Here is a 25483-nt window from a genome sequence, read left to right on the forward strand (position 1 = left end):
CTCAGCAGTGGGAATTTTGAGCGGGGCTCTTACCACAAGGCCGGGGGAGACGCACTGCCTAATGAATGTCATACCCAGGCGCTTTGAAAAGACGTTGCTCAGAAACTGGTCATGCTGCTGCCCTGGTGATTTCCCTTCTCCGTTAAGCGTCTGCTGTGGCTCCAAGAACTCCTGTAGCCCAGCAGGGCCTCCTGACTGCTCGCAAATGTACGTTTTCCACGGAGACGTTGAGGGGAGACTTTTTTCTTCCAGCCCCTTGCAGGGGGACGCGGCCACATGACTCCCATTAGCGCTAATAGGAAACGTGTGCCCAGAGCCCTCGGCGTCTCGCGCAGCATTAGCCTCCCGCTGCTCCGCCTGGACCCGTGGCCTCGCTGGCCCAGCGGGCTCCTGGCCACGGGCTGGAGGAAGGCCTGGAGACGAGGGAAAACAGTGGCCAACCCTCCTGTGTTTCTTTTCCCGCAGTGCTGCGAAGCCATTTACTCCAGCGTCTCGGGGTTGAAAGCTCACCTGGCCAACTGCACCAAGGTAGGTCCTGCCTCTCGCCCCTTCGGCTTGGAGGTGGGTTTGGGCTTGGCCTTTCGGAAGAAGCAGGCCAAGGGATAAAATAAAAATAAAAAAGGACGTGGGTTAAAGGATGGCAACGTGGGCAGGATCAAACCCCCAGCCCCGCATACCCGAAAGTGGCGAGGCTGCAGCCCAGCGGGCGTCGCGGAGAGCTTTTATCTCCTGGAGGAAAACCCTTTCCTGAGCCAACATCTGACCCAAGGACAACCCGCAGCAGCCCCTGCACAGCTCCAGCAGCCCATAATTTAGTCGCAGCTGTGGCCAGCACCGCCAGGAGCCGTGCAGAGACCGCAGGGCTGTGGGCAGGCAGAGCGGTGGCACTGCCGAGCGCCGGGGGGCCGCGGTGGCCTGCAGCCCCCACAGGAGGAGGGATCGGGAGCTCAGCGTAGGTCCCTCGCCTTGGAACGGGGTGAGCTCGTAAAGCTTTCTGCCCTGAAACGTTTCCAGCTGCAGCTTGCATTGAACGCAGCTTCCAGGAGGCAGCTCCAACGCATACCCCACGGTTATTAAAAACACAAACTCCCGCACTCCTCCAGCACGAGCTGGAACATCAGCCCCTAATGAGATCATTTCGAAAATGGGCTGCAGAGACCCGGCAGAAGGAGCAGGATTTACACAGGATAAAAGTGCAAGCGCAGGAGGCTCCGGCAGCTCCTTTGCTAGCTCGCAGACCCGGGCACCCAGCAGCAAATGGTTTCTGAGCGAAAATCAGACGTTTTCTGGCTGGTTCTGTTGTCAGTGCTCTGGTGCCTGTGCACAGAAGGTAGCCAGGGCTTGCGGGATCATTTTCTCCAAACACACAGCTGCGTTGCCCACAAGAGGCAAGCCTGGCACAGCCCATGCTGGAGCTCCCCATCCTCGGTGGGGATCGAGGAGCCGAGCTGATTTTTACACGAGGTTTTACGGAGCCGGGCCTGCCCCTCTCCAAAACTCACGAGCTGTCCCGCTGCAGATTTACAGCCCAGAGCCAGCCAGGGAGAAATTCCCAGGGAGCGATGTCTGTGTGGCCCGAGGGGGCCATCCATCAACCCCTTGTCAATAGAGAACACATTATCCCCCCCCCTCCCCATGAGCCGGGTGATCAGTCACCCCCAGGAGGGCTGTGCCGACAGGAACCCAGCGGTAGCCGCAGCTCTTTGACAGCCTCAAAGGGCAGCGAGGTGAGGCTGGCGGGCGTAAATTAGCCGAGGGCTCGGTCCCCGTAGATCACAGCTCTGCTGACAGCGAGGGAACGGGGGCGTTCGGCCCCACACGGGGTCTGCGCAGCGCCGCAGCCGCCGTGGGTAACGCAGGGGCACCGAAATTGGGCTCTGGCTGTGCCCCGCGAGCCTGCGGGACCCGAAATTTGGGTGCCTGGGGAGCTTTTGGGCTCTGCCTTGGGGCTGCCCGTGGGTGCTGTGTCTTTGCAGGGGGACCACTCGGTGGGCAAATACCGCTGCCTCCTCTGCCAGAAGGAGTTCAGCTCCGAGAGCGGGGTCAAGTACCACATCATCAAGGCTCACTCGGAGGTAAGGAAGCAGCCGGGGCTGCTCCGGGGCCCCGCTGCCACGCACCCGCGCTCGGTTTGCCCCTCTCCAGCCCCTCAAATCCTCCTGGAGCGGGGCGCAGCAGCTCCCATCAGCATCAGCCGCGTTGGGACAGCCTCAGGGCAAGGCACGGAGCTGCTGTGCCAGCCCGGGGGGGCCTCAGTGCTCAAAAACCTCCAGGGAGGTGATGCCAAAGGGCATGGGGCAGCTGGGGCTTGGGAAAAGGGGGCGAGAAAGCCTGCTCTGTGGGGCTGCCGGGGCTGAGGCAGGTCCCTAACCAGCCCCTGTTATCACCCCGTGGATGCAGAACTGGTTCCGAACCACCGCCGAGGCCAGCCGGAAAAAGAAAAGCAGGGAGCAGCTTTCATCCAGCAAGGAGGAGAAAAAGAAAAGCACAAACGGGAAGAAAAGGGGGAGAAAACCCAAGGAGAGGCCTCCGGAAATATCCCCCAAAGGCAAAGAGAGCCTGGCGGCAAAGACTAATCACAAGAAAAGCCCCGAGCACTGGGAGGGCTCCCGCTGCAGCCCCGCGGGGGACGAGCGCGTCCCCAAACCCCCGAGCCAGCACCGCAAGGGGGGGGGCAGCAAGGTGCCCGAAAAGTGAGAGCTCAGAGACTCCTCCGCGAGGATTCACGGATTCGTTTACAGCCCAGGGTAACAGGGTGAAGGGGGGGGTTGGGGGGGGGCGCTCCCGGTTTTCTGTCCCCCTCTTTTCCCTTCCTATTCCCCCTCCACCCTCCGCTCGCCCCCCTCCCTTCCCCCTTTTTACAAAAAAAAAAAAGGAAAAAAGAAAAAAAAAAGAGACGGAAAATAGCGATTAACCACTTTAAGCAAATCATGGACCTTGTTTCACACTGGAAAGCAAACAGGACCGAGCAAGCTGGACCCTTCTCACCCCCCCCCCGCCCATGTACATACCCCCCCCAACCCCTCCAGCCCAACGGGGCCCTGCTGCCGTCCCCCCCCCGTGTCCCCCTTCCTTCCCTTCTCACCCCCCTGTGTGAAACTGGTGACGCTTGAGCGAAAGAAAAGTGCAATAGCAGCAGGGCCCCGGTGGACGGGGTCGCTCTGCGCCCTGCCAGGGGGCTCACCCCGAGCCCCCCCTTGCCCTTGTCGAAGCCTTTTTGTGGCCGCAACCCCCCCTCGGGGGGCGACGTTCCCAAAGATGCTGGACCCGTGGGGTGGGAAGGGACTGGGGGGGGACAGCAGGGTGCTGGGGGGGACCTGGTGGCACTTTGCCCGCAGCGGGGGGCTGCCCCGTGGTGCCTCCAAGCGAGGGCTGTAGGGTTTTTTTTTGTCATATTATAGGGAAGGAGCGGGGAGGTGGCACAGAGCACCTCGGGGAGCCCCCATCCTGCCCCAAACGATGGCCCCAAAAAAGGGGAGCAGCATTTTGGGCACCCGGCTCCTCAGTGGGGCGTGCAATGGGGACACAGGGTGAGCGTGGAGTGACAATCACAGCTCCTGCCTTCGGGCACGGCACCGCTTCCCTTCCCTTCCCGGCTTTTCTTTTCGGGGCTGGGGTTTTTCCCACACCGGGCTCATCCCAAACGCCTCGCTCTGGCCTGGAGGAAAGGGTCCCCGGAGCCAGCGGTGTCCGTCCGCAGACACAAACCAGGCTACCTCCGTCCTCGGGACGCAGACCCCGGGGCACCCGCGGCGCTTTTCTGGTGGTGGAACAGAAAAAAAAAAACTCATTTCGGGTTTTCCTCCGTTCTGTTCCCCCGCCTGGGGCTCGGGAAGGTGGTGACGGGGAGGGGAGCTTCTGCTTTTTTTGGGTTTTGGTCAGTGAAAATCCCGTCCGAGGCTGGGGTGGCTTCTCTGGGAGCCGGCCCTCGTGCCCCAGCGGCTGTCCCGCTGTGAGGGAACCCTGCTGTTGCCTCGGGCTTGGAAGCAATTAGCGAGAAAGCTTAATTAGTCACGGCGGCTCATCCCGTTGGCTGCTTGCGCTGCGTCCCATCTTGGCTTTGATGCTATCGCCCGTGCAAATCTCATCTCCGCGGGGCTTGCGAGGAGCTGCAGGACCTGGGGAGCCCCAGGCTTGGTCAGGGGGGACGTGGGGACGCGGTCCCAAGAGTTTTTTCTGCGTTTTAGAGGCTGCTGGGGCAGTGGTAGGAGAGGGACAGAGGGGGCAGAGCTGGGGGAACACGAGGCTGGCAGGAGCTGGCAGCTCGCGGCACCGAGCTCTGCACTGAAATCCCTGCGTAGGTGCTTTGGGGAGGGCTCTTTGGGGGGTTTTGTGCCCCCAAAAGGGCTGGGGAGCTGGCAGCTCTGTGCTAACGTCAGAGGGAGCTGCTGGATCCGAAAATCAGGGTGTTTGGGAGCCGAATGTGGTTTCCTCTTGGGCTGTGACCGTGGGGCCGGTGCCCACCTCGAGGCAGGGCGTGCCAAAATGCGCTCGGGGGGGGCCCAGCAAATTTCTGCTCCTCAGAAATTCGCCTTCCCCGAGGGATGTGGCTGAAATTTCTGAATGCTGTGGCCGAATTCAGCTCCCAAGCTGGGAGGTGGCATCGGGAGAAGGCTCCTCCGTGTCCTGGCCCCGGCTGCGCTGGCTCCAGGTTCCCCTTGCAATCCCCACCGCCCACCCCAGGGAGCATCCCGGGGCTCGCCTTCATTAACACGCGATTAATTTGATTCCCATTGATTAAATCAGCACAAAGTGCTTGGCCCAAAAAGCAGCTCCCTGGTCAGAAGGAAATTTCGATGAGGAATTGAACTCTTCAGGGTTGTTTTTTTTTTCCCTTTGATTTTTTTTTTCCCCCCGCTACTCATTACTCGGTGCAGGATTTGTTCTCCCACCGCTTTCTTCTCCGTAAAGAGCTGCAAAAAGCGTTCGTGGCCATAACAGCCTAGGGACACATTTCTCCTCCAGCCTGGTTGCGCCGACGCAGCCGGCGGTGAGGACACGACCCGGCCTGGCACCGGGAGCTCCTAGATGGGGCTCAGACCCCAAGAGAAATGGGGCCAAAGTGGGAGGCGAGGGGCAGAGCATCCCTGGAAGGAGCTGGGTTCGTGCAGCAGCCCCCAGCCCGCTGCGAACGAGTCCTCAAAGCCACGTGAGCGCACGTCCCTCGTGTCCCGGGTCCACCCGAGCTTTTTCCTCCCACGAGGGCAGAGAAAACCTTTTGCTTTGCTTCGCCGTGAGCATCTTTCTTTCCTTTACCCGCTCGGGGGAGGCTCCTCGCCCCTCGCTGCCCACCTCCGAAGCAATAACGGGAGCAGCAGCTCCTGCCTGCCCCGGGGCGCGCGGTGCCGCCGCTTCGTGCTTGGAGGTGGGCGCCTGAAACCGAGCGGGTGGGGGGCAGCAGGGTGTGGGGGGCGAGGCTGGCTCCACGGTGAGCTATTTTTCTGCCCTTTTATCCCCTTTCCTGCTGGGATTTGGAGACGTGGTTGGGCTGAAGCGGCCGGACCCGCTGCTTGGATGCGCACGGTGTCAGCGGGGGGCTCGGGGGCGCAGCTGCCCAAATTCATCTTCACGCCGCCCACACCCGCACATCACCGAGGAAAGGGCTAAAAACCTCCACGTGCTTGGGGACGGGAGGGCTCTGACCCAGCCCTCGCACGGAGCCGGCCCCAAAAATGTCTCCGGTAGCTCCCAGTGCCGAAATTTGCCGTGAAACACCGGTGAGGGCGGCTCCGCACCCGCACGCGCGCCCAGGGCTGTGGGTGCCGGGGTCCCGCCGGGCACACCGAGCACCCCCCGGGGCCGGGACCGTTTTGTTCTTTTCTTTCTCTCCCCGTGCCACCCATCCCACGGCATATCCGAATGTTTCTCGTCGACGCCAGTTATTAGTGCGTAAGTGTATTTTGGGGAAAAAAGCGAAACGGAAAAAAAAAAAAAAGAAAAAAAAAAGAATTTTCAATTTATCACTTGTAACCATATATATAAATATATAAATATATATATTAAAAAAGTGTTTATTTGCAAAAAATAAAATTGTTTTAACAGTAAACTATCTTATAATAAACTCCCGATTTGTGACGATCTGTTCTTTTGTTAATCATGGACAAATCCTCAGTTTGAGAGTACTGTAACGAGCAGCTATTAACCACAGCGCCGCCGAGCACCGAGGAGGGATAACTCGATGTACTGTATGTATTAAAAGCAGCTGTATCGAATAAATGTTTATTGATTTTTTTATTCTTATTATCACCATCATCGTTATTTTGCAGTTTGCCGGGAGGGGCTGCGGGGAGCGGGCACGGCGAGCGCTGCCGTTCCCCTCCCGGGTGATGAAATCCCAAAGGGGCACGGAGGTTTGCTGCTGGGAAGGGGGCTCCCTCGGTTGAGTTTCCTCTTAAAATCACCCTAAAATCACCTTAAAATGTTTGCCCCAGCACCCCAAGCCCCACAGGAGGGGGACACCATGCACCCAGTGCTCCCAGAGCCCTGCTGGAGCTGTGGGGTTGCTGTGGGGCAGCTCGGACCCCATGGGGCAGTCCTGGGACTTTCTGCCCCCGATCTGAGCCGTGTAGGTGGGGATGCGGTGGGCGATCCCCAAACTCAGCCCCTGCTCCTGACCGCTGACCCCAAGGGACCACCCTGAAGCTTTATGGGGTTGGGGGGGGGGGGCTGAGGGGTGCTTCCCCTGCACCCCCCGGCACCGTAACCTGCGCCCCGGGGTGCGTTCCTGTGCCCCGCGGCACCCAACGGAGTCCAACAGCACCCAGCTGGCACCCACCCGTGCCCACAGCACCCAAAAATGCCCCCAGCACCCCCCCGGGCCCCACAGCACCCACTGGAGTCCCATGGCACCCACCTGTGCCCACAGCTTCTGTACTGAGCTTACAGCACTCACCTGAGTCCCAAAAGCACCCACCCAAGCCCTCAGCACCCACAGGAGCCCCCCAGCACCCCCTGGATCCCCCCAGCACCCCCTGGAGCCCCTCAGCCCCCCCCAGACCCCTTAATCCCCCCCCAGACCCCTCATCCCTCCCGAACCCCCCAAGGCCCCCCGAACCCCTCATACTCCCTCAGCCCTCATCCCCCCCAACCCCTCACCCCCCCACCTCCCCAGCCCCCCAGCCTCCCCTCAGCCCCCTGTACCCCTCATTACTCCCCCATACCCCCCTATACCCCCCTACACCCCCATAACCCCCTATAACCCCCTACACCCCCCTATAACCCCTCCTACACCCCCCTTATACCCCCCTATAACCCCCCTTATACCCCCTACACCCCCCTATACCCCCCCTTACCCCTCCTACACCCCCCCATACCCCCCTACACCCCCTATACCCCCCTATAACCCCCCCATACCCCGAACCCCCCCCTACACCTCCCTCATACCCCCCTATACCCCTCCTATACCCCCCTATATCCCCCTATTCACCCCCTTATACCCCCTATACCCCCTCATACCCCTCTATACCTCCCTATAACCCCCCCATACCCCCCCAGTACCCCTCATACCCCCCAATCCCCCCCTACACCCCCCTATAACCCCCCTACACCCCCCTTATACCCCTCTACACCCCCCTATAACTCCCCCATACCCCCCTATAACCCCCCTCATACCCCCCTATAACCCCTATAACCCCCCTACACCCCCCCCATACCCTCCTATACCCCCCCATACCCCCCTATAACCACCCCAAACCCCCCTTTTACCCCCCTACACCCCCCTATCCCCCCCCTTACACCTCCCATACCCCCCCTTTTCCCCCCCATATCCCCCCTACACTCCCCCCTTTTACCCCCCATACCCCCCTTTCCCCCCCATACCCCCTTTTCCCCCCCACACCCCTTTCCCCCTATTTCCCCCCCTTTCCCCCCCGCACTACAAGTCCCGGCCCCCCCCGCGCCAGCTCCGCCCCGCCCGGCCCCGGCCTCTCCCCGGCAGCGCCATGGCCGCGGCCTCCGGCGGCCGAGGGGCCCCGCGGCACCGGCCGGGAGGTACCGGGGGGGGGGCAGGGGGGGGGCGGCACGGGAGGGGGTCCCGGGGGGTCCCGGGAGGGTCCCGAGGGCTGGGGTGGCTGAGGGGGGGGAGCTGGAACCCATCTCGGCCCCCCCGGGGTGAAGCAGCGCCGGGGAATACGGGAATTTGGGGAGGGGGGGGGGAAAAAAAGGGGGGTTCGGCCCCAAAAACGGGTTCTGGGGGGCTGCGAGCGAGTCCCGGGGGGGTTCTGGGGGTTTTTGGGGGGTGGGGGGTGTAACCGGTATGGGGGGGCCCTCGGGTGGGGGTGTGGAACTGGGCTTTGGAAGGGGAAGTGAATTTTTTTGGGGGGTAAAATTTTTTGGGGGGGTTCTGCCGGTGTTGGTATGGATGGGGAAGAGCCAGGGGGTGGTGGGGTGGGTGGAGGGGGCGGATGGGGGGGGTGGATGTGGAGGTGGTGGGGGGGGAATTTTGGGGGGGTGGGATGGGGTGGGGTAGAACAGGATAGGATGGGATGGGATAGAATGGGATGGGATAGGAGGGATGGGATGGATGGGATGGGATCGGATAGAATGGGATGGATGAGTTGGGATGGATGGGATGGAACAGGACAGGATAGGATGGGATGGAATGGATGGGATGGGATGGGATGGAATGGGATGGACGAGATAGGATGGGTTGAGATGGGATGGAAAGGACAGGATAGAATGGGATGGATGGGATGGAACAGGACAGGATAGGATGGGATGGATAAAGTGGGATGGGTGGATTGGGATGGGATGGACGAGATGGGATGGGTTGGAAAAGATGGGGTGTGTTGGGATGGGATGAGATAGATGGGATGGGTTGGAATGGATGAGATGGGATGGGATGAATGGGATGGGATGGAACAGGACAGGATAGGATGGGATGGACAAGATGGGATGGGATGAGATGGATGGGATGGGATAGGATGGGATGGAACAGGGCAGAAAGAATGGAATAGGATGGAATTGGGACGGGATGTGGGGCATAGGGCACTGTGGGGTTGTGTAAGCCGCGGGCACTGACCGCGAGGCTGCGGCGGAGCTGCCTGTGCTGGGTGTAAATAGCAGCGAGCTAATGGGATCGGAGGAGGGAGGTGTTCCCTCTGCCCCACCGGGGGGCTGACCCCATTCCTGTGTGGGGTGAGGTGGGGGCACCAACCGTGGTCCTGCTCGGGTTTGTGGGGGCACCCCGTGCCCCTGGGGCTGCCTCCGTCCCCCATTTCCACACCGCCACCTCTCTCCGGGCACTTGGCACTCCCGAAACCTGGCAGGGGGGATGCAGCCCCCCTTAGTGCTCAGACAAGGGGGTCGGACCCGTCTCGGTCGTTGTGCTTTGCCGTGGCCCTTCCCCAAATCCAAAGAGCCTTGGAGTTGTCCCGTGCCAGCGGGCAGAGCCCAAACTGCGCCCAGGGGCGGCACCGGAGCCGATCCATCCAGCGAGCACCGCTCGCTTCGGCTTGGGGCACCCCCGGAGCTCTCCCAAGGACCTGGTGGTGACTTTGGGGTCGTGGTGAGCAGCGGGGGGACAGCTGCTTGGGGCTCTGCTTCATCCCAGCACCATGGGAGAGGTGAGGTCCCAAAAGTCTGCGGCACCTCTCGTGGAGAACGTCCTCATCTTGAACATCGTCATCTTGAACATCTTCATCTCCAACATCCTCGTCTTGAACGTCCTCATCTCGAATATCCTCATCTCCAACGTCCTCGTCTCAGCCCCTGTGCATTCGGACGGCCCTGTTCTTGCTCTTTTTTCCTTAAGATACTTGGTTTTTAGGCTGAACGCTTCCTTTTCCTCCTGTTCCTCCAACATTTCCTCGCGGGGCGCAGGGAGCGGAGGCGGCCGCCCCAGCACGCCTCCATCCGCCCTCGCCGCGTCGCTTTCGCTCGCAATTTCAAGCCCAGCTCCTCCAGCCCTGGGATCACAGGCTTAAAAAAAATCTTCTAAAAGGAAGAAAAAAGTCCCAAAACGTTCGCCCTGCGCGAGAGCTGAGGAATCAGGAAGCGAAGGAGCGCACCCAGGGCCCTGCCCAGCGCCGTGCCCGCAGCCGCGGTGGCGCCCGGTGCCCGCGGTCGGATGCTGAGCCCCTCCGGGGGGGGATTTTTGTTGCTGCCGGGATTAAAATTTGGCACGGGTAATTCCCATCCTACCTGGGAGCTCATTTGGGATGTCGGGAGAGCTGCTGGGAGCATCGGTGCCGCCGCTCGGAGGCTTTGAACAACGGCAGGGAAAAAAAAAAGGCAGCAGGGAGCGTGAGATACGGAACAGTGGCACAGGGGCAAGGAGCACTTCGGTTCCAATTTCTGGTCCCCTTTTATTTTTATTTTTTTTCTTCTTTTTGAGGAAGATCCCAAATCACTGCAGAAGAGGGGTTTTATTTTTAAACTCCTGTGAGTGTTTTTCCAGCAAGAGGGGAGCTGGTGCCGAAATGGCAGGGCGCGGGACGGGCGCCTTTGATCCCCTGGGTCAAATCCTGCTCTTTGGGGCCAGCTCCGTGTTATAGGGCCAGGAGGCAGCTGCTGAGCCCCCGTTCGGTGTCCGGCTGTCCCGTGGTGGCCCCGTTGGTGCCCGTGGTGCTCGGTGGCCGTGGCTTTTTGGGCGATTTCTCAGCTGCTGCAGGAAAACTTTTTTTTTTTTTTTGCTGCCCAAACACCCGGGGTGGAGATTTTGGGGACGGGGACGAGGGGGGCAGCGGGAAGGGCGGCGGTGGCGGCGTTATTCTTAGCCTAAAGGGTGTTGAGTTTCCAGGGCTTGTTTACTCCGGGGCTGCCGAGCTCAGGGGGACGGCAAAGGGGGGGGTCAAATCCAACCGGCCCCCACCTGGGGGCTACAGGAGGGCGACAAACCCGCACCGACAGCCCCGCTAAGGCAGCACCGAGCCTTGTGCAGCCCCATCGGTGCCCCCCAGGGTGCCTGCTCCATCCCGGTGCCCCCCCCTGGAGCCCTCCCTTGCTGCCCCCCCAGTGCTCACCGAGCTGCCCCGGAGCCGTGCGCTGAGTGTCAGAAGCAGCTGAAGGAGCCCCGGCCCCGAAACGAGCCCGTTCGTCCTCCGCCGGGGCGTTTCGAGGAGGTGCCACCCCCCTGCTGCCCCCCCCCCTTTTTTTTCTTTAATCAAGCCAGTGCTATTAATATCAGGTAATGAACGTAATCTCTGCGTTAAGCTATCCTCTTATGCGCGCTGACCGCCCCGCGGCTCCCAGCAAAACACCTCCCGTGGTGTCCCCCCCCCATTTCTGGGGTCGGTGCCCCCCCAGCCACACGGGGACGCTCCCCGCATGGCTCGTCCCAAAGCCTCCGAGCCAAAATTCCCCCCCAAATTCCCTCCGGGAGGTGCCCGGCCATGAGCAGCCCCCCGGCTTACGCCAGCGTCCGCATATCGGGCTGCTGGGCCCTCGGGCCCGAAGGCAGGTGAGCTCCTCCTCTGCCCCTTTTTGGGGTGGGTTTGGGGTTTTTCTTTTTTCTTTTTTTATTCTGGTGGGGGGCTGCGAAATCGTGGCTGGCAGCTGGAGGGAAGATCAGCTTCCCCGGGGGGGGGATCGTGGGAGGATTTGGAAGGTTGGCGCCGTGTCTGCAGGGCATGGGACCAAGGAGGAGCTCTCCTGCGGGGTGGCAAGGTCAGGTTTGGGGTTTTCCCTCGCTGGCTGCAGCTGGGGTGCCGGGATCTGGATGTTTTGCACTCACCCAGGTGGGGAGCGGGCAGCGGGGGGGGTCTCCAACCCAGGTGGGTTTCCCCTGGCAAAGCAGCGCCGGTGCCAGCGGGGAGGATTCACCTGCGGCGAGGAGGGGAAACGTCCCCAAACCTGGGGACAGATCGGGGCGGCTGCCCCAAAAAGGCACTGAGGGAGGGGTTTTTGTCTGTACCTGCCTTGTTCTGGCACAGGGACGCGTTCTCCTGGCACGGCGGGGCTGCAGAGGATGAAGATGAGGATGAGGATGAGGACGAGGGCTGTGCTCCGCTCCTGCCCTCCTGGCGAGGTCTGGCCGGGCTCTCTGCTGGGCGCACAAAGCAGCCCAGGGGCTCTGGCTATAAATAGTGGCTTTTCTCCGGGCTCTTCCCTCCTCAGGAGGTGCAGAGAGCAAAGCTTTGGCCCTACAAAGCAAAAGGAAGAACCCAGCGGGGAAATCGGGGAGCTGAGACTGAGGGACCTTCGGAGGGGACAGCCTGAAGTTGGCACCAGGAGAAAAATGGTGACCTTTGCAGGAGTCCAGAGCCGTCACCGCCCCCCCGGAGCCGTGTTTATGTGAGATAAATCATGGGGGGCAGCAGTTGGAGAGGTGGCACACGGTTTATGCAGAGGTCCAGACGTGCTGGGAGGAGAAGAGGCGAAGAAGGAGAGCTCCGGGAACGGGATGAAAACGCTCCTTGCGTCGGGGAGGACGAGGGGAGGATGGATCTGCTGCTCGTGCACTGCGGGCACCTCGGGGAGAAGAAAACCTTGACAGCAGCCTGAAATTTGGGGCACAACCGAAGCCGTGGGGGCAGAGCCTCCTCCTTGTCACCGCCGGGAGCTGAGCTGCATGGATCCGAGCTGGAGGCAGAGCCCCCAGCCTGCTGCTGGCTGCCAAAAACCTCTTCGGAGACCAGGATCAATCCAGGGGCAGTGCCTGGCTTGGGGAGCGTGATTTCAACCCCAGAATTTGGAGCCCTGCAGCCTCGGGGGAAAACGGGAGAGGGCTCCAGGGGTGCTGAGCGAGGCTCTGGAGGTGCTGAGCGAGGCTCCGGATGCGATGCTCACAGCTCTGGCACTGATGTGGAAGCTCCTGGTGCTGGGGGGATCACACAGAGCCACACCACGGCCGTTCCCCCCCCTGCGAGGTGCCGGGCGGCTTTGCGCACAGATGGCCGGTCTCAAATTTTGGTCATTATCGAGAATTATCCTAAAAAAGGGCTGAGGGAGAGGAGGGGACTAATCTGCGTGCCAAAACGGCTTAAAACCAAAAAAAAAAAATAAGGTTTAAACCCTTCTGAGCCTTCGGTGCCCTGGCAGAGGTTTTATCCCCACCTGGTGATTCCCGGAGGCGCCTCGTGGTTGTGCCAAGGGGGTTGTGGGGGGATTTCTGGGGGAAAAAGCCCCATTTCCAGCCGGGATTTGTCCTCCAGCCCAGCCTGCTTGTGCAGAACTCGGTGCCCCGGGGGTGGAAATCATCCTCCTGGTGCAGGCTGCAGCTTATCTCCTGGCCGGCCGCCGCGTTATCACCTCGCAGCCACCACAACCGCTGCCAAGCGCAGAGCCTCCGGGCTCCCCCCCCAGCTCCCTGCTGTGGGAGGACAGATCGGGGAGAGGTTTTTACCAGCTCCAGGGCTCCAGCTCTGTAGTCCCAGGAAGGGTTTTGAGCCCTGCAGCTCGCGGGCTGGTCCCCAGGGGGCTCAGCCCTAAAGGGTGGGAGCTGGGGGAAGGCTGGAAATCGTCCAAGCTGCGAGGAGAGGGTTTGTGCATGGGGTGCGTGGCAGAATTTGGCCAAGCTCTAGCTTGTTTTTGGCCTCCATCCCTTAGAAAAGTCTTTTGGGACACCCCGCCGCCCTCTGTGATGGCACTCGGTGCTCACCAGAGCTCTCAGTTTTTATTTAACCCCTGCTCCTTGTTCCCATCCCCAGCAACAGCAGCGCCGAGTCCTTGGACCGCCTGTACCCGGCCGTGGGGTCCTCCAAACCTCCCCGAAAGCGCACCACGAGCCAGTGCAAGTCGGAGCCGCCCCTGCTGAGGACCAGCAAGAGAACCATCTACACGGCGGGCCGGCCGCCCTGGTACAACGAGCACGGCACCCAGTCCAAGGAGGCCTTCGTCATAGGTAGGCAAAAACAGCCCAAATTTCTCCGGCAGCATCGGTGCTGTCCTCTTGGAGACCCAAGAAGGGGTTTGTGCTTCCCCCACACTCCCACAACCTGCTCAGAAATTGGAGGCTGGCTCCGTCCTGAGCTGCTCAGCCTCGGGGAGAGTCCTCGGGGTTATTCCCAGAGCTTTGCAGGTTGCCTGAGTTGTCCCGAGGGATTTAGCCTCGGCTGTTCCCGTGCTAGCTCTCCCCTCGTTACACAAGCGCCACGTGAGCCGTGCACGTTGCTGGCACTTTTGGGCGTTTGGGCATTTCAGAGACCACCTCTCCCAGCATCTCCCTCTTTTCGCTGTGCCCCCAGCATCAGAGCAGCCCCCCGAGCCCCTCCTGGGGTCTGGAGGAGATTTCGGGGGCTTCCTCCCCTTCTCTCTGGCAGGTCTGGGAGGAGGCAGCGCCTCCGGGAAGACCACGGTGGCCACGATGATCATCGAGGCCCTGGACGTCCCCTGGGTGGTGCTGCTCTCCATGGACTCCTTCTACAAGGTGAGGCAGCCGTGGCCTTGATGGGGAAACGTGGAGTGGGTTCTGCGACAGCCTCCTGCTTCCCCTGGCCCTATTTGGGGTAGGAGGAGCGAAGGCTGCCCCAAAATGGGGACGGCCACAAGCCCTGAGCTCCTCTCCGGGGACAGGTACTGACCAAGCAGCAGCAGGAGCAGGCGGCCAGCAACGATTTCAACTTCGACCACCCCGATGCCTTCGACTTCGACCTCATCATCGCCACCCTGAAGAAGCTGAAGCAAGGCAAGAGCGTGAAGATCCCCATCTACGACTTCACCACCCACAGCAGGAAGAAGGAATGGGTACGGGACACCGAGGGGCGCGGGATGGGGTGGGGGGGATGGCCGGGGTGAGATCAGGGTGAGGGTTTTGGGTACCCCAAAGTCACCCCAAAGCCTGGGAAATGAGGAGCTGATCGTTCTTCTGGGTTTATTTTATTTTTTTTTTGCTGGAGCGGGGGATCTCTGAGCTCTAACCACATCGATTCTGCCTCCGCAGAAAACCCTGTACGGCGCCAACGTGATTATTTTCGAAGGCATCATGGCTTTTGCAGACAAGGAGCTCCTGAAGGTGCGTTGTGGGTCTCATCCAGCTTCAGGGTGCAGGAGAAATAGTCCTGGGCTCTTGCAGCAGCAGGGGAAGAGCCCCAGGCTTTAAGCAGAGACCTTGGTCTCTGCTGTTTGTATCCAGGAGCCAAGTGGTGACCCGGGCCCTGGCAGCGACGGCGCGTAAATACGCCCAGAAATAGCACACCTCCACCCCGTGCGTCTCAGCTTGCACAGCCAGAGGCAAATCTGGCTGAGGTTCTGCTCTGCAGAGCCTTGTGTTCCCAGGGCAGGCTCATCCCGCGCTTTCGGCATTCCTGGGAAGTGTTTGGGTCCGTGGAAAATGCTGCAGGGGGGGGTGAGCCACGCACGAGCTTCGCCAAGCTCAGTCTAGGAAGTTTGCTCCCCTGCCAAGCGTTTTGTGCTGCGGCTTTCCTGGAGCAACGATGACCTCCAGTGGACAGCTGGGTAAATCCCCGAGGAGCGTTTTCCCCAAATATCCCTCGGTTCTGTGTCTGGAGGCTGGGGGCAGCGTCAGGGATCCCAGCCCCAGAGCTGACCTCACTGCAGCCCGGAGCCGTGCAGAGCAGAGCCCAGCTCGGTCAGAGCCATGCCTTGGGCTCAGCCTCCTGGCTGTGGCCAGCTCCTGTTTCATGCTCATCCCGCTGGGATTTCTTCCCTCCCCTCTCCTTCCAGCTCCTGGACCTGAAAATATTTGTCGACACGGACTCGGATATCCGCCTGGTGCGCCGCCTGCGCAGGGACATCAGCGAGCGCGGCCGCGACATCGAGGGCGTCATCAAGCAGTACAACAAATTCGTCAAGCCCGCCTTCGACCAGTACATCCAGCCCACCATGCGCCTGGCCGACATCGTGGTGCCCCGAGGTACTGCCACGTGCCTGGGGCCCGGCGGGCGAGGGCAGGAGAGTGGCAAAAGCAAAGGTTTTTTGCAGGCGAGAGACCCAAAAATTCACCAAAAGCAGGTTCCTGGGGAATTCATGCCACTTCTCCCTCAACTAGTCCTGCCCTACAAGCACTGGTAGCTTAGCAATTTAAAAAGTATTGTGATATCTAGATATTCTACCTAATATCTATATTATTATTTATATCTAATATCTATCTATATTATTATTTATATCTAATATCTATCTATATTATGATTTATATCTAATATCTATCTATATTCTAGATATTCAGTAATAAATTACCAAACACGATGTGGTAGCAGCAGGGATGTCTCCTGATGGATGATGCTTTGCAGGAGTAGGGTTTATTTTTGAACATAGTGGGGAACTTGGGGAAGGAGTTGTCGTGGTTAGCACTCTGTGGCCCTCACCTCCTCTGTTCTGCTTTTGCTCCAGGGAGTGGGAACACGGTGGCCATCGACCTGATCGTGCAGCACGTCCACAGCCAGCTGGAGGAGGTAAGAGGAGCTTGTGAGGGATGGGGGGACCCTCGGGGCGCCGGGTGCCGTGGTGGGAAGGGGCTGGCATCTCTCCGTGCTCCTGGGCTGTCCCCAACAACTCCTCCGAGCCCTGTTCCTCCAGCCCGGAGGAGCCTGCCTCGTCCCAGCGAGCACAAACCCTCGCTGCACGCTGCGGTCCCGCAGCAGCCTCCATCTCCCCGGGACAGCAAGTGATCCACGGACAAAGCAGCCGTCCTCGAGTGATGCTGGACCCGCAGCAGCCACTGCCGCGCTTTTGGCAACCCGGAGCCCGGGTTCCCACTCGTTGGGTGCATCCCATGGGGAGCAAAACCTAAAAAAAAATTTAAAAAGTCTTGTCCTGTTTCGCTCCCAGCTGCGCGTTGCCATTCCCTGGGCAGCGCAGCCCCCTCCCGCTGCCCCACGGTGCCGGGCTGCTTTGTAGCTTTCATGTTCGAGCTGTGAAGATGCTCGGGGTGATACCTGGGGGGCAGCACAGCCTGGGGACGGACACCCCGAAAACCAAGGGCTCGGTTCCTGCAGGAGCCTCTGGTGCCTGTGACAGCACCGTGCCTCCTGCTCCGGCACAAAACCAGGGTGGAAAAGTTCCCCTGGGGACAACCCAGGGCTGAACTCTGGCAGCTCAGGAGCTGCTTTTTTGGTAAATCCTACTCCCAGGGCACAGGAGCCAAGCCCAGAGCCCTGGCATCATCTCTGGCATCAGGTGCAGGGGGAATGGAAGTTTTCTTCCAGCCCCCCGAGACGTGGCAGGGAGAGCAAATACCGCGAGCCAGGCGAGGGGTTGGCTGGGGGGGCTCACGTTTACCCGGGGAGGGGAAGAAAGGGGAAAAATCTACATGGGAATGCGGGAAAATATTCCTATTTCTCCTTTTCTTTTGTCTTGAAACGACCGTGTGGTGTTGGCAATGCTTAATACCGGTTGCGTTGTGTCTTTGTCTTGCTGCCGCAGCGTGAACTCAGTGTCAGGTAAGAGCCCCCTAACCCCGTCCTGTCTGTGCAGCCCGAGGCATTTCCAATGCCAGGCACTGCTTGGCCTAAACCCCGACCAGCTCCCGAATCCCATGGCAAGAGGCCACAAGTCCCCAATTTTGGGGCCAGCAGGGACAGGGCCGGTCCTCGGGGCCGTGTTTGTGCCGCGGGGGCGCCGCCAGGTCTGAGAAAACGGAGCAGGGCAGGTCTGTAGCCGGGACCCTGGAGGAAAAAGGGGGGCTCCACGTCCCAGGTTTTGCTCTCATTTCCCTTCCTCCTCCGAGTTTGGGAGTTTTGGAGCCTCTCTCCCTCCCCAGCCCTGGGGACGAAGCTGCAGGAGGGAGGTGACAGCCCCAAATCCCTCACCGGGTGCTGGCTTTGGGACCGGGCGACCCGTTTGGCCGCAGCCCAGCGGGATTTCTCGTTTCCCAGGACCCGCAGGAGGATGCTGTAGGGCAGGCAGCGATTTCCGCAGCCTCTTCAGCCTCTGCATCCAGGTGGGGCCGAGGCTCTCTCACTTCCATTAGGCAGCCGGCGAAATTTACGGGTATTTCTGTCGGAAGCGCAGGGTTTCCATTTAGATCTCCATCGTTGTACGGAGACGCTCGGCACGAGTGACCCCCAGATTTACACGCGGCACGCAGAAAGCTTTTAAAATACCTACAGCGGGCAGGAAAAGGCTCTCTGCCTTCCTTAGTTCTGCTTCAGCCATTTATTTCCCCGACGAAGCGCCCAGACGTTTGGTTTTCTCTGGGGTTTTCTGCTTGTTTAACACCATGGTGCCCGGCATTTCCCTGCGTGAGCTTCCCGGGGTGTCTGGAGGCTCAGCTGGGAAGTTGTTCTTTAGCACTTGGAGAAGTTTTTTACCCAAAATCTTGCAGGGATGACATCAGGGAGCAGGCTGTGTGTGTGTGCATGCCCCTATGTGTGTGTGTATGTGTTGATATTTATAGGATTTCCTTTCTCTCCGGTGCTTTTCCTCTTTAATGGAGCTGGCTCTCAGCAGAGGTGATTTTTTGAACTTTTTGTGCGCCCTCCAAGCCAGGTCCTCAGCAAAAGGTTGAGGCAACGGGAGCCGTGTCCCGATAGCAAATTTGGAAGGAGAACTCTGACCCCTGCGGTCATAAAGGCTGCAGAAATGTGCGAGCTCCGTTTCAGGCCCCTGGTTTCCATTGATGCCTTTGCCAGAGGGTCTGGAAAAAAAAAAAAAATCTGTGAAATTGAAGTTTCTGCTCCTGGCATCGTGGTGCTTTCAAAGCCGGGGCAGCCCCTGGTGGCCCCACAGCCCTGCGAGGTGGATTTAGGGACAGGCTCCGTGCTCATGGGGTGCCATCCAAAATGATTCCTCGTCCTGAATGGCTTCATCCAAATGTCAGAGTTATTTTTCTGATGCCACCGCCCTTTGGTGGCCGTGGGGACGCAGCCAGGCCTTGGTGGCAGGTGGGATAAGAGCGGGATGCTCCGACCTGGCCCCACATTTAACCACGGGGTGATTACCTTCACCTGCTCCCTTTCCACCCACGCTGGGTGTTTCTCCTCGTGCCCCGCAGCAGCAGCAGCGGGACCCGTGTGTGTCCCCAGCCTTTTTTCTGCCCCCCCTGCACCATTTCAGCAACAAGCCCAGCTCTCGGAGCTCTTTCCATCTTTACCCCTCGCCGATCGATCTTTCTTTCTTCCGCGCCGGGTCGCGATGGGCTCGGCGTGCCCTTTGCCGATTGTGGCTTTATAAATATCAGCCCGTGGCTCGGCTTTAATAGCCCAGGTCTGAAATGTCAGCGTGGCAGCCAGCTGCCGGCCGTGTCCGAAATGCTTTGACTGCAGCAGCCCCTTTGTAGATGTCTCCTGTCTGCTTCCCGTTCGGCGGCGCGCTCCACAAAGAGCTGACGTTCCCTGAGCGGTGGTCACCCCCTTTTCTCTCTCTTTCTCTTCTTCTTTTCTCTTTTTTTTTTTTTCTTTTTTTACCTTCGAGCCTTTTGTTCTGCGGGGAGGGGAAAAAAAAAAAAGCTAATAATGAAGTTTCCAAACGGAGACGTTTATCTTGCCTGGCTGAATTTTCCGTCGCTGTCCTGCCCTGACAGGAGGGGGGGGCAGGAAGCTCGCAGGCTGGCTGCGGGGACCGGACCCCCCTGGCAGGGCTGAGACCCCCCCAGCCCCCTGCCCACGAGCCCCCGTGCGAGGATGGCAGGTTTGGGTGAAGGTCCTGAAGGTTTTCCAGCTGCTGGTGGGGGTTCAGGGCTGCCTTTCTCCAGTGCTCCCAGTGTTCTCAGCTCTCCAGGACTGGGGCAGAGCCCCCCCAGCGTGCCAGGAGGGGGGGGACGTGCGGGACGAGGCTGGGTTTTTGAAGCTCCTGTGCTTGTTTTGGGGATTTCAGAGGTTGGAGGAGCCCAGGAGCTGCGGTACCAGCTGGGACAGGGACGTGGCAGTCCCCACGGTGGCACCAGGGTTGGTGACAGGGGACAGGGCCACCGAGGAAGGGGCTTTTGGGGGCTGTATGGTGCCAGCCCGGGCACTGGGCTTTTTTTTTTTTTCTTTTTTTTTTTTCCCCCCCCTTTTTTAACTAATGCCGGTGCTTTCTCCTTTGTTCCATGTCGTCTTTGTCCCCTCTCCCCTTAAAAAAAAAAAAAAAAAAAACACAAAAAACCCACAAAACTCTGCTGTTGCCCGTCTTGTCTCCCCCCGAACGTCCCTCCCACCCGGTGACCAGAGGAAGCTGCGCTGGGATATGTGAGGAGCCAAAAAAAAACAAAAACGCTGACGGCCGCGGTGGGGGTGTGCCACTAACCGCGGGCAGCGCAGTGTGAGCCACGGCACTAACCCGGGCGGGGGTCCTGGGGCAGGCTGCACACCGGGTCCCGCTTTGCTGGGGGGCTTCAGGGGCCAAATTGGGACTTGGGGGGGGTCCCAAGGTGTTTTTTGGTTTTTTTTTGTTTTTTTTTTCTAGCCCGTTCTGCAGGGAACGGGGTTGCTCGCAGGCCACGGGCTCAACCCCGGCACCTGGAGCTGCTCTGATTTTGGGGACAGCAATTTCCAGCCCCAAAAATCCAATTGGGGTTGGGAGAGGAGGGTGTGAGTGCGGTGCTGGGGGCTGATCTCTGCCCCCCCCCGCCCCGGGAGCAGGCAGCAGCGCTCACCCCTTGCAGCGGTGGCTCAGTGGGTCAGCGTTTTTGGGGTCAGGAGGGGGTCTGGGTGGTGGCCACGTCCCCAGAACCTGTCCCTGGGGCTGGGTCCTGCAGGAGGGGGCAGAGCTGCATCTCTGAGAGCACCTACCCTGAATTTTGGGGACTAACTACCCTGAATTTTGGGGGCTAACGGGGTGAGCTCGCTTCGCTGACAGCTGCTGCAGGGTCTTGAGGGCTGCTGGTCCCACAGGGGCAGGGGGGGCTCTCCGGACCCACAGTGGGGGCGCAGCCTGCCCCGTGTGCTGCCTCGGCTCTCGGGATCCTTCCCCGTGTGGCTGGCAAAAACAAAAAGGAGCCCTGAAGCTCCCCCAGGCCTTGGGAATGTCTCGTTGGGCACCGAGGATGGAGGCCTCGAGAAATCGAGCCCTGCCCTCCTCCATCCTCCCCCCCCAATCATTTTCTCTGCCTTCTCCTCCGCTTGTGTGTGCGCCTTCGGGCAATTAATCCAAGGTTTCTGCTGGATGGCGACTCTAAATCACCCGCTGCTTTGTGTCTCTTTGCTCTCTTCTCCTCCTCCCTCTCTCCGAGCGGCCGCTGGCACGTTTTTTTTGGTTTTTTTTTTTTTTGGTGTGACGTGTGGCTTTGTGACCCCAGCCCTCCTCCCAGACAAAGTGGCTTTGCCCCATCCTGCCCGGCCCCCGGGGAGCCCAGCGGCTGTGACCTTCAGCTCGTTACAAACCCAGAGGTGACTAACGGGGCTCCATTGTGCTCTTCCCCCCTTCAATGGTCTTCCCTTGATCCCAGAATAGCTCCCGGCCCTATTACTTACGTGGAGATGACTCACAGGCAGCCAGCCCGGCGGGCACAGCCTTGAAGCTGTTCCCAATTTGGGATGGATGCGTGCTCACCCATCCAGCACCCGGTGTCCCGTGCTTTTTGGGTGGCACCGAGCCCACTGCGATGTCTCCTCCTCACCCCGTGAGCCGAGGATCCATCCCCCAGCTCCAGCTCCCGAGCGGGAGGACGTTTGGATTTTGTTTTTTTTGGTTAAATCCTAAGCACCCACCCCCTGCCCCTTCAGCCAGAGCGGGTCCCTCTGTCACCACGGGGTCCTGGCCGCTCGTTGGGCTCGGCCAAATGTCCTCGGTGTGAATTTGCAGGAAATTGGGCATCTGGGAGGATGGCTCCGGCCGTGTGCTGTGCACCAGCCCTCGGGAACCTCGCCCCGAGCCCCTTCTGACCCCATTTTTGGTTTTCAGGGCCGCCCTGGCCTCTGCCCACCAGTGCCACCCTCTCCCGCAGACCCTCAGCGTGCTGAAGAGCACCCCTCAGGTGAGGGGCATGCACACCATCATCAGGTAAAGCCCCCCTTGGGGTGGGATGGGGCTCGAATGGGGTGGGCTTGGCTCATTTTGGGCTCCCAAACCCCCCAGAGCTCAACCTGTGCCCTGTCCCGGGGCTTGGGGACGTGGGACAGGGGAGCTGAGAGGGGGTCCTGGGTGTAGGAGCGTTGCTGGGGAGCTCTCAGAAGCTGGAAAATGCTCCCTCATCTTGCTAACGATTTTTCTGCTTTTTACCTTAAAACTTTTCACCCTAAAACTCAACCCGTGGGCCCCGTGCAAATAAGAGGCTGACAGCCAGCTGGGGCAGGGGCTTTCCCTGATGTGCTGGGGGTGGGGGGGGAAACACATTTTGGTCTCCAGCTTACGTTTACTTTTCCTTCCCCTCCAGAAACAAGGAGACCAGCAGGGACGAGTTCATTTTCTACTCCAAGAGGCTGATGCGGCTGCTGATTGAGCACGCGCTCTCCTTTCTCCCTTTCCAGGTGGGTTTGGGGCTGGGTGACCATGCCCTGTCCAGCCCCGCTCTCCAAGGGACCAGCCTGGCTGTCCCCCTGTCACCAGAGCTCCTCTGAGAGCCGTGCCAGTGCCCCGGTAACACTTTTTGTGTGTTTTTTCGTAGAGTTGCACAGTCCAAACCCCGCAGGGACAGGACTACGAAGGGAGGACGTACAGTGGGAAGCAAGTAAGTGGAAACGAGGTGCCGTGTGCCCAAACTGCCTGGTGGGGTAAGCTGAGAGCCCTCTGCCTGCAGGGGGAGGACAGCCCTGGCCCCTCAGGGCTTCCTCCAGGCCCTGGGGATGGTTCCTGCTGCCACAAGTGTGCCAGCAGTGTCACCGTGCCACCACCCTGGGAGGCAGCTCGAGGCAGGAGCAGCGCAGCCCTCTCCAGGGGTGCTTTGGGGTTGCCCGTGAGAGGTCCCGAGGTTTGAGGCCAAAAATCACACGGCGTGCACCTAGAGAATGGTGCCTTCTCCTTCCATCTTCCCCGTGCTGCAGATCACCGGGGTGTCCATCCTGCGGGCGGGCGAGACGATGGAGCCGGCGCTGCGAGCTGTGTGCAAGGACGTGCGCATCGGGACCATCCTCATCCAGACCAACTGCAACACGGGCGAGCCGGAGGTAAAAACCAAAACCCCGCAGACATCTCCTGCCTGTTGGGGTGCACCCTTCTAAAAAAAAAAAGGGCTGGGGGTGCCGCGTTCGCTCCGCTCTGCCCATCAGGAGTGGTCCCCGCACGAAGCCTGCAGCCCCTGAGCTGCTCTCGCCTTTTCTCTCCCCTCCTGCCCAGCTCCACTACCTGCGGCTGCCCAAGGACATCAGCGAAGACCACGTCATCCTGATGGACTGCACGGTCTCCACAGGCGCAGCAGCTATGATGGCCGTGCGGGTGCTGCTGGTACGGGGGATTTCAGGGGGGTGCGGGGCCGGAGGTGGGCTGACAAACAGTGTTTGACCCCAAAAATACGTTCAAAGGGCCAGCCACAGCCCCACTGAAGCTGGTCCGTCCTTGCAGAGGGTGGTGTGGGTTACAGCAAGAGCTGGAGTGGCTCTGTAAGCACCCAGACCCTGGTTCTTCGTCCCACACACCCCCGTGCTCTCTCCATGCATCTCCTGTAGGATCACGATGTCCCAGAAGACAAAATCTTCCTCCTCTCCCTGCTCATGGCAGAGATGGGTGTCCACTCAGTCGCCTACGCTTTCCCCCGGGTGAAGATCATCACCACAGCTGTGGACAAGAAGGTGAATGACCTGTTCCGGATAATCCCTGGCATTGGTGAGTCCCTGGGGGTAGAAATGAGCAGTTTCAGAGGAATTTTCGGTGTTTCTGGCCCACTCCCCAAAGAGGTGAAGTGGTTGCCAGCAGCAGCTTGGCCTTGTTTTACCCAGGGCCTCTCCCAGGTCCTGCTGCCGTGCGGGTGGTGGGATCGAGGTGCACGCTGAGCACTGTCAGGCAGCCGTAGCCTCGTGCCACGAGCCTCATCCAGCCCAAAACAGAGAATTTGGGCTGTGACAGCTGGGGCAGACCTGTGCCCACCTCATTTCCAAAGCTGCCACCTGAAACGAGCTCGTCCTGAACAAGCTCAGCGTGTTCTTCTGTCCTCACCTCTGCTGTGCTGGGAAACAACCCTGCCACAGCGTGCTAAAACAGCCTGCGGGGTGCTAAAGCAGCCTCCAGGCTGCTCCAGTTTTGCTGCTACCCAAATTTTAGTGCCGTTCAAGCTGTCGGATAAACCTGCTTTTGTTTCCTCGCCTGCTGGGCAGCCAGCAGCTTGGATGGGTTGGTCCAAGGCTCCTGCAACGCTGCACTGTGGTTGCAATTTTTTATCTTCTCCCCACAGGGAATTTCGGCGATCGGTACTTCGGGACGGATGCTCCTCCTGACTGGAGTGATGATGAGGATGCTCTTAGCACTTAGCTGGCCGTGGAGGTGCCTCTGGTGGCAGGCAGCTTCAGCACCGCACCTTAACCCCTTCTGTCCATCGCGCAAAGATTTCTCCTTTCTCCTCACCAAGCATAGATATTTTTTTCAAATCTTACATTGGAGATCTAGGGCATATTTTTTCAAAGAAACACAAATCCTAGTTTGACTTTGTGGACAGTCGCGTGTCCCAGCATAGAGTGGAGTTAATTTATTTTAATTTAAATATTTGCCTATATAACTTATTGGAGATATTTTATAAAGAAAAATAATAAATTTTTTCTCTGGTTTTCTTGAATGGAGCCATTGCTTGTCACAGCCTGGGGTTGACAAGAAGTCATAACCCTTCAGGACCGCCACCCTGGGAGATGCTGCACGGGGAGGTGGATGCTGCTGAGGGACGCTGACCCTGCAGGCACAGAGAGGTTCTTGCAGCTCTGTCTTTTGGCTGAGCTATTTACAGCAGGCTGCTCATTGCATCCCTCCAGTAAGCACTGAAGTCCTTACACCCCTGTGGAGCACGTGCCCTCAGTCCTGCTTGCTCTAAGCCTCCTCAGAGCTCGTGGGGACAGAGAGCTCTTTGCGGCCTTGCTGCAAGGGTGGTATAATCCCCCTCAAACCAAGGCTTTCCTCCTGAAGCAGGGCTGGGGCAGGAGGAGAACCCACCACCCCCATTCCCCAGCTCCCTCTTCTTGCTGCCTTGCTCCAGGGAAAAAATCCCGTGCTCCAGATCCGGGTGAAGGGCTGGTCCCAGAGGAACAGCCATTCCTCCTCTCTGCAAGGAAGCTGAAGCTCGGCTTGGGTTAAAAAGCTTCGGGTTAAAAAGCACCAAGGCCTTGTTTCAGTTCAGCAGCCGAAGTGAAACACAGCTCACGCAAGCACCCGGCTGCTCTTGCTGAATCAGAGCTGCTCGCGATGCCGTGCGGCGTGGCTCTCGTAACGGTCTCCAGGAAGCTGCTAGCAGGCCAGAGTAACCTCAGCGGAAGGGAGACAGCCAGCCCCAGGAGGTGGATTTAGTCAGAGCTGTGACCCTTGTGGCTGAACGCAGAGTATTTTCCCTTCCTGCCCGATTCAAAGTACCCGTGCGACATCCTTGTGCTGGAGGTAAAGGGGCCAAGAGGAGCCAGCCCACCCCTCCTCGTCTGGGGACCCCCTGGCTGGGAGCTGGTCCCCTTGGGGCTAGGGCAAGGCAGGCAGCCAGGGCAATGGGACCAGGAGGGGGATGATGTGCTGAAGCGGAGCCTCCTGGTGCCAGCTCAGTGTGGGCTCAGGTGTGAGGAGCCCAAAATAACCGCCACCGCTCTGTGGCACATTGTATAAATTC

General features: G+C 59.6%; 2 protein-coding genes across 12 annotated transcripts in view; both read left to right on the plus strand.

Annotated features, from left to right (window-relative positions):
* The window catches only part of ZNF512B (zinc finger protein 512B), a 28914-nt gene extending 22965 nt beyond the window's left edge, over positions 1–5949 (plus strand). For 7 of the 8 annotated variants that reach the window (XM_068700963.1, XM_068700961.1, XM_068700959.1 and 4 more), the window contains 3 exons: positions 466–528; positions 1977–2075; positions 2401–5949. In XM_068700963.1, coding sequence (XP_068557064.1) covers positions 466–528; positions 1977–2075; positions 2401–2697 — 459 coding nt within the window. In that variant the 3' untranslated portion in view covers positions 2698–5949. Of the gene's footprint in view, positions 1–78; positions 433–465; positions 529–1976; positions 2076–2400 lie in introns of those variants that run through there. The other variant, XM_068700966.1, reaches the window with a different exon arrangement.
* Positions 5950–11264: 5315 nt separating this feature from the next.
* Positions 11265–24457, plus strand: UCKL1 (uridine-cytidine kinase 1 like 1). Of its 4 annotated transcripts, none has more exons than XM_068700971.1 (15): positions 11265–11398; positions 13587–13780; positions 14199–14305; positions 14452–14622; positions 14819–14890; positions 15562–15751; positions 16228–16289; positions 17260–17276; positions 21658–21756; positions 22130–22223; positions 22361–22423; positions 22737–22859; positions 23029–23136; positions 23358–23514; positions 24080–24457. In XM_068700971.1, exons 1-15 carry the CDS (start codon positions 11331–11333, stop codon positions 24154–24156), a joined length of 1602 nt encoding a protein of 533 aa, XP_068557072.1. In that variant the 5' UTR covers positions 11265–11330; the 3' UTR covers positions 24157–24457. The 4 variants fall into 4 exon arrangements, with proteins under 4 accessions (XP_068557072.1, XP_068557070.1, XP_068557069.1 ...); XM_068700969.1 differs by lacking the exon at positions 17260–17276 and adding an exon at positions 19984–20003; XM_068700968.1 differs by lacking the exon at positions 11265–11398 and adding an exon at positions 12239–12849.
* Positions 24458–25483: the final 1026 nt, after the last annotated feature.

This window comes from Anas acuta, chromosome 16 (genome assembly GCF_963932015.1).
Source record: "Anas acuta chromosome 16, bAnaAcu1.1, whole genome shotgun sequence".
In the NCBI taxonomy this organism is placed as follows: domain Eukaryota; kingdom Metazoa; phylum Chordata; class Aves; order Anseriformes; family Anatidae; genus Anas; species Anas acuta.

What these genes read in the sequence shown, in the direction of transcription:
- UCKL1 (XM_068700967.1), top strand. Translation starts at nt 12,719, where the DNA reads ATGCTCACAGCTCTGGCACTGATGTGGAAGCTCCTGGTGCTGGGGGGA. An exon ending in TCCACAGCCAGCTGGAGGAG is followed by an intron (nt 16,290 to 19,983) that starts GTAAGAGGAGCT and finishes CCCGGTGACCAG; the next exon opens with AGGAAGCTGCGCTGGGATAT. An exon ending in TGGCCGTGCGGGTGCTGCTG is followed by an intron (nt 23,137 to 23,357) that starts GTACGGGGGATT and finishes CATCTCCTGTAG; the next exon opens with GATCACGATGTCCCAGAAGA.